We start from the raw sequence: 14,683 nt of genomic DNA, 5'->3' as shown, positions 1-14,683 counted from the left end.
ACACTTTTAATTTTTTGTCTTTTTGATACTAGCTGTTTTAACTAGAATAAAGTCATATCTCATTGTGATTTTGATTTACACTTCGCTAATGATAAGTGGCATTGAGCATTTTCCATGTACTGTTGGCCAAGTGTATGTCTTCATTTTAGAAATGTCTATTCACATGTGTGCCCATTTTAAAATTGTGCCAGTTGTTTTCTTGCTATTGAATTGCTTAGGTTCCTTGTATATTTTGAATATCAATGCTTTATCAGATGTGTGGACTGAAAATATTCTTTCCCATTCATTGAGCTGTCGTTTTTCTCTTTGGTTGTTTCTTTTCCTATAATAAAGCTTTCTTTCAATCTTTGCTTTTAGTGTCTGTGCTTTTGTTGTCATATCTTTAAAAATCATTGCCCAGATCAATGTCATGGAATTTACCCTCTTTATTTTCCTCCAGTAGTTTCACAGTTCCAAGTCTTATATTCAAGTTTTAAGACATTTTGGGTCAAGCTTTTTATATGGTGTGGGAGGATTATATTTTATTTATTCTGCATGTGGAGTCATTTGTTGCAACACCATCCACTGATGTGGTCATCTTCTCCCACCTGTGTGTCCTCAGCATCTTTGCTAAAGTTTTGCTATTTTAGCTCAAGATTTCTTTGACCATTCAGGGTGAACTTGTTTAGAGGACAATTATTTCTCTTCATTCACTTGGATCTTTTAGCAGCACGTGGCATAGCTGATCCACCCTTTCTTTTTCTTGTATTTTATTCCTTGGTCTTCCATTCCTTTATTCCCTGTGCTTTTCTTTTCCTCATATGCTGGTCTTTATCAGTCTTCTTGTTGTCTCCTCCATCCCTTAGCTGAACTTTGGACTATTATTTTTCTTTTTCTCATCTGTATTGGCAACATTTCTGTAGATGTTCAGAGATGGGGGTCCGCTGAGGGTGAGGACGTACAATGCCTAACTAGAGCACTCACTCAGACATCGGAGATCGAGCTCTGAAGGCACAAATCTAATTTTATTTAGGGTTGTACAGGACATATATAGGCACATTATCCAATCAGGTTAACGCACTGGTTAAAGCATAACAGAATCAGCCTGTAGGTGAACTATATGTCGAGGTAATGTAAACAAACCAAGCATGCCTAAGTAATTCTGCCCAGCAACAGGTCTGAGACAAAGAACTTGGGGGGATGGTAAGCTCCTGCATGTGGCAAAGAACTTGGGGGGATGGTAAGCTCCAGCATGTGGCAAGGCAGCTCTGGCTAGCTCACATCACAGCTTGCTGGGATGCCTGACAGAGTGAGGCCTCCCCTCAGCTCCTAACTCAACCTCAACAGCTGCAAAGACCTTTATTCCATGGCAAGTCTTTACCATTACCTCAGTTTCTCTGTCCAGATTGTTTGGCTTACTTAGACCATGGTGTCAGCGACTGCTGTCAGAGAAGCTTGAGGAATGTTCCCTACACATTTCCATGATGATCTTGTTCATTCCATAGCTGTATACTATCCATAGGTTTAGGTCTCTTAAATCTGTGTATGTAGCCCCAATCTCTTCCTTAAGCTCTATTTCATAAGTGTTTCTCTAATTAACATCTATGTTTGGGTGTCTTGTAAGAATCTTAAACAATGTGGCTGAAATTAAAATTCAGTTGTCCTGACTTTAACTAACTTCTGCTGAACTCCCCCTTTCCCAGGACTTCTCTATCGGAGTCATCACCTCTTGCCTTCTTCATTTCATTCTCTAAAGAGCGACCTAAGTACATGTCTGAAGTGTAAAATGAGATGGTGTCACTGACATTTGAAGGCTTTCCCTCATAAAGAGAATGATATCCAATCTCCTTACTAACCCCCATGTGACCTGGCTCCATTACCAACATGTTTCCCTTGAACTCTCAATTGTGGAACACATCAGCCACCCTGGCCACCTTGCTGTCCTGGAAACATACCACATTTGTCCCTATTTCAGGGCCTTGCCATTTGCTGCTCCCTCTGTTTGGAATGCTCTTCCTTACTTAGATCTTCATAATGGATGCTTCCTTCTCAAGAGTCAACTGATTATCTTCTCAGACAGACCTTCCCTGAGACTCTCCCCTGCCCGCCCCTACTTATGTATATATCTCCTCACACACTCCCTCTCTGCTTACTCTCAAACATACTCAAAAATCTTAAAAATGAAACATCAACTTACTTAATCTCTAATTTATGTGATTATTACTTGTTTTCTTCCCAAGAATACAAGCTTTTCAAGACCAGGGAGAGACTAGGTCTTTCCTATTCATTGTTGTATCTCCAGTACTCAGATCCATGCCTGATGAGTGGTATTCACTCATTTAAAATGTGACTAAGTAGAGTAGGGTATAGAGGCAGTATAACTTGCATAATATAAAGTAAAGTACTTGGGATATTGAATGAACTGACATCATTAACTACAAAAATATTTTCTAGAGCACAGGGTGATAAGAATAGCAGTCTGGCTCTCAATTTTCTAGGCTTCATAGTCATAGATTTGTGGTTGAATCAAATATAGAGAACATCCTCATTAATATCAACAGTAGCAGAAAAATATTTGTGACTTTGAAAATGGTATATACCTCTTGAAAGCACTTTTGAGTATTGTGTCAAAGTTGCATGTCACACCTGAGTTTCTTGGATTCACATGGAAGAATGAGAGGTGGATAATATGTGTGTGACTTGCTCTCTCTTAGAAAAAAAAAATCTAAGTTTTCTAATCTGAGCTACTATACATTGGTTCCTCTCATTTCCAAGGGCAAAGTTAATATAGTACATGCTGTGCTGACCTCATTTATACTGGGTCTCAATATTTTTATAACTTTAACAACTTCAGATTTCCTACTTTTCAATTTAAATTTCTGTTTTTATGTCAATACAGTTTTTAAATTTCAGAAACCATAATCTTTCAATGAATATTTGATTTTAAGCTTTTAATTTTTTAAGTTGTTACTTTCAGCCAAAAGAAATTTATGCTATATCATTTCCCAGTAGGATTAATACTTTGAAGAAGAAATGTAGAGAAAATAATAATGATAAAGACAACCTAAAACCCTACCAAAATGTGACAAGTGAGGTCCTAAAAATTCAATCACCCAAAAAGTTCAGTAGCCTCACTTTGAGGTTAACAAAATAGATACTGACAGCTTAGGATATCTGGTTCTAGGTGAATGGCTGACAGTTATAATCCATCCAACTACAGTTGGTGCCATTTGGTGGTAAAATAGCAAGGAAGCGGTCTAGGTCCTGAGACTGGCTGGGCTTCTAGGAAAAGGGTGGTAAATTCAAGAATCACCCTCTTAGTTCACTTCCAGGGAAATTCTGCAGAAGATTGCTGAGGATGTGGTACTCACATTCTGCCTCCTGTTTCCTGAGTGTGTTCTCTGCCTGGCTCTCACACTCTACCTCTGAAGAAGAACATAACTATTATCAACACTCAACTATTTTGAGAATGGAGATGACTTCAGGATACCTTGTCCAGGGGTTTGCTTTAATTTGATTAATATGTTTAACAAAAATGTGTGAAAAAAGTCATCTGCAAATTAATATATTTTTGATAGTACCGTATATTGCCTCTATATTTTAGACTGTTTTAACAGCTCATTCTAATTTAGTCACTAATTGTTCCTGCTTCACCAAGCATTTACTGACAGAAATGGTCTCACCACATTTAGAAAAGAAATCAAATCTGCGTTACAGAGTTAGCATCATTGTATTTCTAGTTTCATGCATGGTGGATCCCTTATAGAGCCATATTTAATGTACTTCTAATTAAAAAGAGGGAGGGAAGTGTCCAAAGCTTCCTCAATGCTATTTTATCTTTTGTTTTTGTTTGCACAGCTCACCATGTTAAAACGGGAACTTGCGAGGTGGTGGCACTCCACAGATGCTGTAATAAGAACAAGATAGAAGAACGGTCACAGACGGTCAAGTGCTCCTGCTTCCCGGGGCAGGTGGCAGGCACCACACGAGCAGCTCCGTCTTGTGTGGATGGTGGGACTACTTCTGTTGCTCATTGTGGGAGTGTAGTGGGGACTGCTTGATTCTGGAACCCACTATAATGTTGTTACCTGGAGTCAATCCTACAGGACCACACTATGAATCACATGGCTGAAGTAAAGTTATTGGGGGGACATTTTGGAATCTAAAATCCTTTATCTGGAGTTCTAAGATCTTATGCAGTTCTTTTACAAAAGACATTATAATGAGGTTCCATTAAGTCAATGTGTTTCATATTTTGATACCATGAAATATTGGTATGATATTGGTATTGGAATATTGCTGGTGGATGATAAAGGGAGGGATGTGTCAAAATTAATTGGGAAAGGCAAGATGAAAATAGATCATTTGATAGTATGGATTCCTAAATCTATAAATTATTCTTAGGAATGGAAAAAATCAACACCATATACATGAGTAAATGTTTGGTTGTGGATAGAATTCACAAAACCATTGATTTTTATGAAGATGCATGAAAATATTAATGTAGTTCTTCTAGAATTCACCTAACTATAGCATAATATAAACTTTATATGGGTCCATTTAATTAATGTTACCATATATAGTAATTTGTTAGGTGGTGTATTCATTGTGATGAGGTTGGTGTTCATGATAAAAATAAGAAAAATGTGTTTAACTCTATATAATAATCTCCATATTTTCAGCCTAGTGATAGGAAATATAACATCAATTCTAAACTGGTCCTAGGTTCATTTTCTTCTGTTTGTATAAATCAGTGCATGGACATATCCACATAGGTTTTATTATCAATAGAATTTGTTTTCATGAAGCCTGTATTTTCACATGAAATATCTTTGAACATTGTGGTTATAGTTAACCCATTATATTGTTCTCTCAGGAATTTGCTAAAACTGTAACTCTCATGTTCAATATGCTTATCAAAATAAAATAAAATTTTAAAGAAAATTACTTTAGTTAAAATTTTGCTATTTTTTTTGTTAGATCAGTGACTTTGGTTTCTATTTAAATGTGCACCCAGAGAACTAACAGTCCTGAATAGAACACATGGAGTTAATTTTTCTCTCTCTTGTAGCATCTATAGTGGAACAGAAATGGTGGTGTCATATGCAGCCATGTTTGGAGGGAGAGGAATGTAAAGTTCTTCCAGATCGGAAAGGATGGAGCTGTTCTTCTGGGAATAAAGTGAAAACAACTAGGGTAAGTGGACATCCAGCATGGCAAGAGTGAAGTATCTCTGAATCAAGAGAGAATGGGGCATGTGGATCTGTAAGTGTTGGCTATAGAATGAGAAATCGCTGTTTTGCATAGTACATTTCCCATTTTTTCCTTAATTCATTTTTTCACAGTACATTTTTATTTCTGAATGCCATCTCTATATATTGCCATCAACTCTCATGACATCAGATAAATAAATGTTGTTTGTGTCCTCATGAGATACCGCCAGGAATATGAGCCCCCTTGAGGATGCATGTTAAATGTTGCAAAGGTGACCCCAATCCTAATTCTCCCGGTGTATAAGAAGAATCATTGCAATCATTGTAATGGTTACTGAGAGGAGTTTCACAATCAGGGCCAATACACAAAGAATATTCCTAAGACAATGATGCTTTTCAGCTTTGCAATGGCTGACGTCAGGGAACAGGAAAAGAATAAACAATCACTTTATTCTTTGATTTCTTAATGAGTTACATGGTTATTCTGGACTGGCAGAATTTGAATTTAATTTTTTATAGAGTTTTGAATATTTTTATAAAGTTTTTGGTATGGCAAAAATAAGGAATAGCATAAATCTAGAGATTGGTTTATTTATGATAATATTTGATGTTGCAGTTTTTTAAAACTTGTCTGGACATATTAAAGAGATTATATTATAATCTCATCCAGATATATTTCAGTCACTGACTAGGCAGTGTTTTCAATGCATAACTGATAAGATATACAAAAAATATTCAAGTTTCAAGTGGCACAAATAATAAGCATACTTTGTCAAGTTATTCTTGACTTTAACTTGTTAGTTAAATTTGCCACATCTTTCCAAACTCCACTAAGTGCATGATCAGTTAGTTAGAATAATTGTTTTATTCAGTGAGTTAGCAAAATATATAATTAAAACTAATTAATTAAAAACATTTTGTAAATAAATCCTCATAAGACGTTTATACCATGAAATTATTTTCTTTTCCATTAACACTATTAGATCTGAGTCTAAAATAAAGCTAGTAGAAATTACTGAAGATTTGAGATTCTGAAACAAATGACAAGATCTCTTGAACCAAATTCAATGTTTTTATTACTTCAGTGAACAAGGGGAAGCTAACATTTATTGGATACTTAAAACATATGCTATATACCGAACAAAGTGCTTTAAATGAATTAGCTCATTTAATCCTCTTAGTGGCCCAGTGAAGAAGATAATATTTTTATCTCCTTTATACAGATGAGTAAACCAAAACTTTAAAAAGTTAAGTGACTTCTCAAGATCATAAAGCTAATTAATTGGGACATCAGGGTTTAAGCCACACAGCCACATTCCAAAACCTATTCGCTTAACCTGTATTTTGTACTTATGATTTAACTTATTCTTAAGTAATAGCAATAAAAGTTTCCTTAGTTCTCTTCATATTAGGTAGACCTTTAAAAATACCTTTAACTTTCTGGATCATTGAAACAAAAAGGTCAAGACTATGTGATCCAAAATCTCATAGAGAAGATTTTTACAAGTGCTCTTTCACTCCCTGTTGGCAATATTCTCAAAGATCCAAAGTTAAAATGGAGTCTTCGCTTCACAAAGTTCTTTCCAATGAAATGAAACTATATGGATGGGGGACTAAGGACTATGAATAGGGAAATGTAGAGCCACATCTGGACCCTGTTTTAGTTATATATTGTCCCAGGCATACTGTATGACGCTTCCTTTCTTTCATCTCTTTTGCCCCAAAGAACAACAACTAATGAAGGACTTCAATTAAGATATTACAGAAAGGATTCATGTAACAGGAGATGTTTGGATTAAATTAGTTTAAGATCTCTAATGATTCTAAGACTCTGATTCCCATTTTAAAAAGAAGTACCATCATTTGTAATAGAAGATAAGAAGACTTGAAAGAAGGTTCTTCTCGAGTAAAATCAAAGTAAATTATTATGATCCTTTCTTCCCCTTCATTAGAAAAATATTGCTGGTTTAAAAAAATGGAGATGCACAGACAACTTCAACTAAAGGAATATCATAGCATTCCAAATGGCTAGGCAAAAATGTGCAATTTTAAGTGTTAGTTTGGCTCACAAAATAAACAGTTTGAGCAAATTTTCCTGATGCTACCAAAAAAAAAAAAAAAAAAAGCAAAATTTCTAAGGTGGTCAGGTTATTACTGCTGTGCCCTCCCCACTGAAACGGTACAAAAAGTATAGGGGATAAGACGTGTTCTTGAAATAGCCCTTGGCGCAATATTATCTTGCCCATAGGGAGAGTATTAGAGGTCATTTCCTGTGTTTGCATGTAAAGGATATTCAATATTTTAATCACTGGTATTATTATCTATTTGCCAGTGTTGAATATGGTAGCTGTGGCTGCCTTGTGTCTAGAAATAGTTAGAACCCTAATTTGGAAAGGTCCCACCCACAAAATGCCAAGTGCACAAGTTTAGGTTACAAAGTAACTCAAGAGCTGCTCTCAGCCAAAAACTATTTGTGTTTCTTATGCAAGATATGTTGGTCATAGGGGATCATTGCTGCAAGCAAAATGGCTTGAAAAATGATTAAAATTTGCAATAATGCACACCCTCCCTTGTAATTGCCCATATCCAATCTGGAGTGCTTGAGTGAGCCTAATGTTAGGAAAAAAGCAGTCAGCCAAAGCAGCAGTGAGGCTTGCGTGGCCTCCGCAGAGATGTGTGGTACCTTCCAGAACTGACTACAAATCAGGGCCTGAGTGAACTCATCTAAGAGTGATTTGGAACCTACATCATACTTACTACAAATGTGAATTATATCCTCCTTCTGTCTTTGTACTAAATTTAGGAACCTTTTTTTGTTCTGACCCATTTTCTGTCCTAAAAAGGGGAAAAGGCAAGGAATAGACAGCCCTTTTTGTAACATCAATATTTTGTTCTTCAAAACCCCAAATATTTAATCAAAGAGAACAGAAGATGCAACATTTGTTTCCTGTTCTCATTGTGAAGGTGGAAAATTTAGGACTGTCTGTGACATTCATAAAGGTCTGTAATACTTTTTAAAGATTTCCTAAGTCAGAAAGAAAGGAAAAGTCATTTAAGCCTTTTATTTCAAACTCACTTTCAAAGATAAATAATAAAGAATTTCTTCGAGTCATTAATAAAAGAATAGGCTTTCCAGTGTGAAAGAGCACATAATTATATACTAATTATACAATACAAAAGTAGCAAGGGGGAAAGGTGCCATAGAGCTTGTAAGATATGAGAAAAAAAATCTTTAACATTGTTGAAATCACCATAAAAAAAGAAGACTGTGGTTCATTTCTTTTCATGTTTCAATGTTTGATCAATTCTTTGTCTATGGACGATGTAAGGCAGTCACATTCTGCTTTTAGGAATTACAGCCCTTACCGATTGGTATGAACACCAAGCTCCAAGTGGTCACCATTGCTCTTGTATCTGATTCTTACCCCAGGAAAAATGCACTTCATTTTATAAAAGACTTTATACTGTCATTAGAAAGATTATCTTTGTGAATCATGAATCCCTGGTCTGCTGACTTTGCCATATGCTTAAGAAGGTATTTTCTGGATATATTTTAGCTGATTGGAATTATCATCTCTTCTTTCATTTACTTCAGATGCCTTCAGTGGATTAAGAACTCTGTGATTTTTGAATGTCTCTTCAAATAAAATGAATTTAAGAGTATAAAATATGATTCTGATTTTTTTTGTATAATGCAGAGACAATCAATAGTAGGAAGAATTTCTTATCTATGTCATTCTATAATAATGGTACTCATAAGCAAAACAACAAAAGCAAATATAAAAGTACTTCTCTCTTATCGTGTAACTCGCTCTGCTAAGAGCATTGCAGGTATCAGCTCATTTAGTTTTCCTGAGCACAGCAGACACTAAAGAAAATACAGAGATGCATGGCATAAACCCTGCCCACAAGGAATATGCACTTTAGGGGGGAAATGAATAAAGTATGTTGTATTATTCTTTTCTTTTATCCATCTGCAGCCCACTGACAATAAACCTTGCAATCAGTGGTAAATAAAACTCAAGAGTAATGTTGCTAAAATAATGAAATAGCATAAAACCATAGTTTAGCTTCCTCATCTACAAAATTTTTTTTAAAAAGTTAAATACATAAATAAATAATAAAAGAGGATGTTAAGTTAGGTTCAATTTCAAGTTCTTCCAACCAACATTTATTCTTTGGTTCTATGTGCCAAGGACATTTCTAACTTCCTTTCCAGCTAAATTTATATGGCCTTAATACTTGGCTAATCTCAGAAGACAGATGAGTATTAGGTTTTTTTTTTTTTTTTTTTTTTTTTTTTTTATTTATATTATTTTTTTTTTTTTTTTTTTTTTTTTTTTTTTTTTTATTGTAAACAAATGGGATACATGTTGTTTCTCTGTTTGTACATGGCGTAAAGGCATACCATTTGTGTAATCATAAATTTACATAGAGCAATGTTGTTTGATTCATTCTGTTATTTTTTTCCCTTCCCCCCACCCCTCCCACCCCTCTTTACCCTCTATACAGTAGTTCCTTCCTCTATACTTGCCCCCCTCCCTAACCCTAACTCTAACCCTTCCCTCCCCCCCATTATGTGTCAACCTCCACTTATTAGCGATATCATTCGTCCTTTGGCTTTTTGAGATTGGCTTATCTCACTTAGCATGATATTCTCCAATTTCATCCATTTGCCTGCAAATGTCATAATTTTATCATTCTTTATGGCTGAGTAATATTCCATAGTATATATATACCACAGTTTCTTTATCCACTCATCAATTGAAGGGCATCTAGGTTGGTTCCACAGTCTGGCTATTGTGAATTGAGCAGCTATGAACATTGATGTGGCTGTATTTCTGTAGTATGCAGATTTTAAGTCCTTTGGGTATAGGCCAAGGAGTGGGATAGCTGGGTCAAATGGTGGTTCCATTCCAAGTTTTCTAAGGAATCTCCACACTGCTTTCCATAGCGGCTGCACTAATTTGCAGCCCCACCAGCAGTGTATGAGTGTACCTTTCTCCCCACATCCTCGCCAACACCTGTTGTTGCTCGTATTCTTGATAATCGCCATTCTAATTGGGGTGAGATGGAACCTTAGGGTGGTTTTGATTTGCATTTCTCTTATTACTAGAGATGTTGAACATTTTTCCATATGTTTGTTGATTGCTTGTAGATCTTCTTCTGTGAAGTGTCTATTCATTTCCTTAGCCCATTTGTTGACTGGACTGTTTGAATTCTTGGAGTAGAGTTTTTTGAGTTCTTTATAGATTCTGGAGATTAGTGCTCTATCTGAAGTATGATTGGCAAAGATATTCTCCCACTCTGTAGGCTCTTTCTTCGCATTGCTGATAGTTTCCTTTGCTGAGAGAAAGCTTTTTAGTTTGAATCTATCCCAGTGGTTGATTCTAGCTTTTATTTCTTGTGCTATGGGAGTCCTGTTAAGGAAGTCTGGTCCTAGACCAACAAGATGAAGATTTGGACCTACTTTTTCTTCTATAATCTGCAGGGTCTCTGGTCTGATTCCGATGTCCTTAATCCATTTTGAGTTTAGTTTCGTGCATGGTGAGAGATATGGGTTTAGTTTCATTCTGTTGCATATGGATTTCCAATTCTCCCAGCACCATTTGTTGAAGAGGCTATCTTTTCTCCATTGCATATTTTTGGCCCCTTTGTCTAGTATGAGAAAATTGTATTTATTTGGGTTTGTGTCCGTGTCCTCTATTCTGTACCATTGATCTACCTTTCTATTTTGGTACCAATACCATGCCGTTTTTGTTACTATTGCTTTGTAGTAGAGTTGAAGATCTGGTATTGCAATACCCCCTGTTTCACTCTTCCTGCTAAGGATTGCTTTAGCTATTCTGGGTTTCTTATTCTTCCAGATGAATTTCATAATTGCCTGCTCTATTTCTGTAAGGTACGTCATTGGGATTTTAATTGGAATTGCATTGAATTTGTATAGCACTTTAGGTAGTATGGCCATTTTGACAATATTAATTCTTCCTATCCAAGAACATGGAAGATCTTTCCATCTTCTAAGGTGTTCTTTAATTTCTTTCTTTAGTGTTGTATAGTTCTCATTGTAGAGGTCTTTCACCTCTTTTGTGAGATTGATTCCCAAGTATTTTATTTTTTTCGAGGCTATTGTGAATGGGGTAGTTTTCCTAATTTCTCTTTCTGAAGATTCATCACTTATGTATAAAAATGCGTTGGATTTATGGGCATTGATCTTGTAACCTGCTACTTTACTGAAATCACTTATGAGTTCTAAGAGTTTTCTGGTGGAATTTCCAGGTTCCTCTAAATATATAATCATGTCATCAGCGAACAGGGATAGTTTGAGTTCTTCTTTTCCAATTCGTATTCCTTTAATTTCTTTGGTTTGTCTAATTGCTCTGGCCAGAGTCTCAAGAACGATGTTGAATAGAAGTGGTGAAAGAGGGCATCCCTGCCTTGTTCCAGTTTTTAGGGGGAATGCTTTCAGCTTTTCACCATTTAGAATGATATTAGCCATGGGCTTAGCATAAATGGCCTTTACAATATTAAGGAATGTTCCCACTATCCCTATTTGTTCTAGTGTTTTGAGCATGAAGGGGTGCTGAATTTTATCAAATGCTTTTTCTGCGTCTATTGAAATAATCATGTGATTCTTGACTTTAAGTCTATTAATATGGTGAATTACGTTTATTGATTTCCTGATGTTGAACCAACCTTGCATCCCTGGGATGAAACCCACTTGATCATGGTGCACTATCTTTTTAATATGTTTTTGTATGCGATTTGCTAAAATTTTGTTGAGAATTTTTGCGTCGATGTTCATTAAGGATATTGGTCTGAAATTTTCTTTCCTTGATGAGTCTCTGTCTGGTTTAGGTATCAGTGTGATATTGGCTTCATAGAATGAGTTTGGGAGGGTTCCCTCCTCTTCTATTTTATGGAATACTTTGAGAAGTATTGGAATGAGCTCTTCCTTAAAGGTTTTGTAGAACTCGGCTGAGAACCCATCTGGTCCCGGACTTTTCTTTGTTGGTAGGCTTTTGATGACTTCTTCTATTTCAGTACTTGAAATTGGTCTATTTAAATTGTTTATGTCCTCCTCATTCAGTTTAGGCAATTCATATGTCTCTAGAAACCTGTTGATGTCTTCGAAATTTTCTATTTTGTTGGAGTATAGATTTTCAAAATAGCTTCTAATTATGTTTTGTATTTCCATCCTGTCTGTAGTGATATTTCCTTGTTCATTCCGAATTTTAGTGATTTGGGTTTTCTCTCGTCTTCTCTTTGTTAGTGTGGCTAAAGGTTTATCAATTTTGTTTATTTTTTCGAAGAACCAACTATTTATTTTGTCAATTTTTTGTATTGTTTCTTTTGTTTCAATTTCATTGATTTCAGCTCTGAGTTTAACAATTTCCTGTCTTCTACTACTTTTGGTGCTGTTCTGTTCTTCTTTTTCTAAGGCTTTGAGCTGTAGTGTTAGGTTGTTTATTTGTTGAGTTTTACTTCTTTTATTAAATGCGCTCCATGAAATAAATTTCCCTCTAAGTACTGCTTTCATAGTGTCCCAGAGGTTTTGATATGATGTTTCTTTGTTCTCATTTACCTCTAAGAATTTTTTAATTTCCTTCTTAATATCTTCTGTTATCCATTCATCATATAATAGCATATTGTTTAACCTCCAGATGTTGGAATAGTTTCTGTGTTTTACTCTTTCATTTATTTCTAACTTCAATCCATTATGATCTGATAGAATACATGCTAGTGTCTCTATCTTCTTGTATTTGCTAACATTAGCTTTGTGGCATAATATATGGTCTATTTTAGAGAAGGATCCATGTGCTGCTGAGAAGAAAGTGTATTCACTCTTGGTTGGATGGAATATTCTATAAATGTCCGTTAAGTCTAAATTATTGATTGTGTTGTTGAGATCTATGGTTTCTTTGCTCAATTTTTGTCTGGAAGATCTGTCCAGTGGTGAGAGCGGCGTGTTAAAATCACCTAGTATTATTGTGTTGTGGTCTATTTGGTTTCTGAAATTGAGAAGGATTTGTTTGACATACATAGATGAGCCACTGTTTGGGGCATAGATGTTTATGATTGTTATATCTTGCTGATTTATGCTTCCCTTAAGCAGTATGAAATAACCTTCTTTATCCCTTCTGACTAACTTTGGCTTGAAGTCCACATTATCGGAAATGAGGATGGATACTCCAGCTTTTTTGCTGAGTCCATGTGCATGGTATGTTTTTCCCCATCCTTTCACCTTTAATCTATGGGTATCTTTTTCTATGAGGTGAGTCTCTTGCAGGCAACATATTGTTGGATCTTTCTTTTTAATCCAGTCTGCCAGTCTATGTCTTTTGATTGATGAATTCAGGCCATTAACGTTCAGGGTTATTATAGAGAAATGATTTGGTTTCCCGGTCATTTGGTTCATTTTTAAAATTTTGTTTATTTATTTGTTTGACACAACTTGTTTCCTCCTTTATTTGACAATTCCTTTAGGATAATTCCTCCCTTTGCTGATTTGCTTCTTTGTTTTTCATCTCTTCCTCATGGAATATTTTGTTGAGAATGTTCTGTAATGCTGGCTTTCTTTTTGTAAATTCTTTTAGCTTTTGTTTATCATGGAAGGATTTTATTTCATCGTCAAATTTGAAGGTAAGTTTTGCTGGGTATAAGATTCTTGGTTGGCATCCATTTTCTTTCAGGGCTTGAAAAATGTTGTTCCAGGACCTTCTAGCTTTTAGGGTCTGGATTGAAAAATCTGCTGATATGCGTATTGGTTTCCCCCTGAATGTAATTTGGTTCTTTTCTCTCACAGCCTTTAAAATTCTGTCTTTATTTTGTATGTTAGGTATTTTCATTATAATGTGCCTTGGTGTGGGTCTGTTGTAATTTTGTGTATTTGGAGTCCTGTAAGCCTCTTGAACTTGATTTTCCATTTCATTCTTCAGATTTGGGAAATTTTCTGATATTATTTCATTGAATAGGTTGTTCATTCCTTTGGCTTGTTTCTCTAGGCCTTCCTCAATCCCAATAATTCTTAAATTTGGCCTTTTCATGATATCCCATAGTTCTTGTAGATTCTGTTCATGATTTCTTACCATCTTCTCTGTTTGTTCAGCTTTGTTTTCAAGGTTAAATATTTTGTCTTCAATGTCTGAGGTTCTGTCTTCCAGGTGTTCTATCCTATTGGATATGCTTTCTATGGAGTTCTTAATTTGGTTTATTGTTTCCTTCATGTCAAGGATTTCTGTTTGGTTTTTTTTCAATATCTCTAACTCTTTATTGAAATGATCTTTTGCTTCCTGTATTTGCTCTTTTAACTGTCGATTGGTGCGATCAATCAATGCTTGCATTTGCTCTTTCATCTCATCATTCAATGCTTGCATTTGCTCTTTCATCTCCTCGTTTGCTTCTCTGATCATTTTAATTATGTACATTCTGAACTCCTTTTCTGTCATTTCTTCTGCCATGCTGTCATTGGGTTTTATTGATGTAACATC

At 35.4% G+C, this 14,683-nt stretch overlaps 1 protein-coding gene across 4 annotated transcripts in view; it reads left to right on the top strand.

The window, feature by feature from the left end:
• Positions 1 to 14,683, top strand: part of TAFA2 (TAFA chemokine like family member 2) — a 445,765-nt gene that overhangs the window by 383,420 nt on the left and 47,662 nt on the right. For all 4 annotated transcript variants that reach the window (XM_079139701.1, XM_079139703.1, XM_079139702.1 and 1 more), the window contains 2 exons: positions 3,838 to 3,990; positions 5,051 to 5,175. In XM_079139701.1, coding sequence (XP_078995827.1) covers positions 3,838 to 3,990; positions 5,051 to 5,175 — 278 coding nt within the window. The remainder of the gene's footprint in view (positions 1 to 3,837; positions 3,991 to 5,050; positions 5,176 to 14,683) is intronic.

This window comes from Sciurus vulgaris (assembly GCF_902686455.1).
Source record: "Sciurus vulgaris genome assembly, chromosome: 5".
NCBI lineage: Eukaryota > Metazoa > Chordata > Mammalia > Rodentia > Sciuridae > Sciurus > Sciurus vulgaris.
This window is presented reverse-complemented; position numbering and strand designations above follow the sequence as displayed.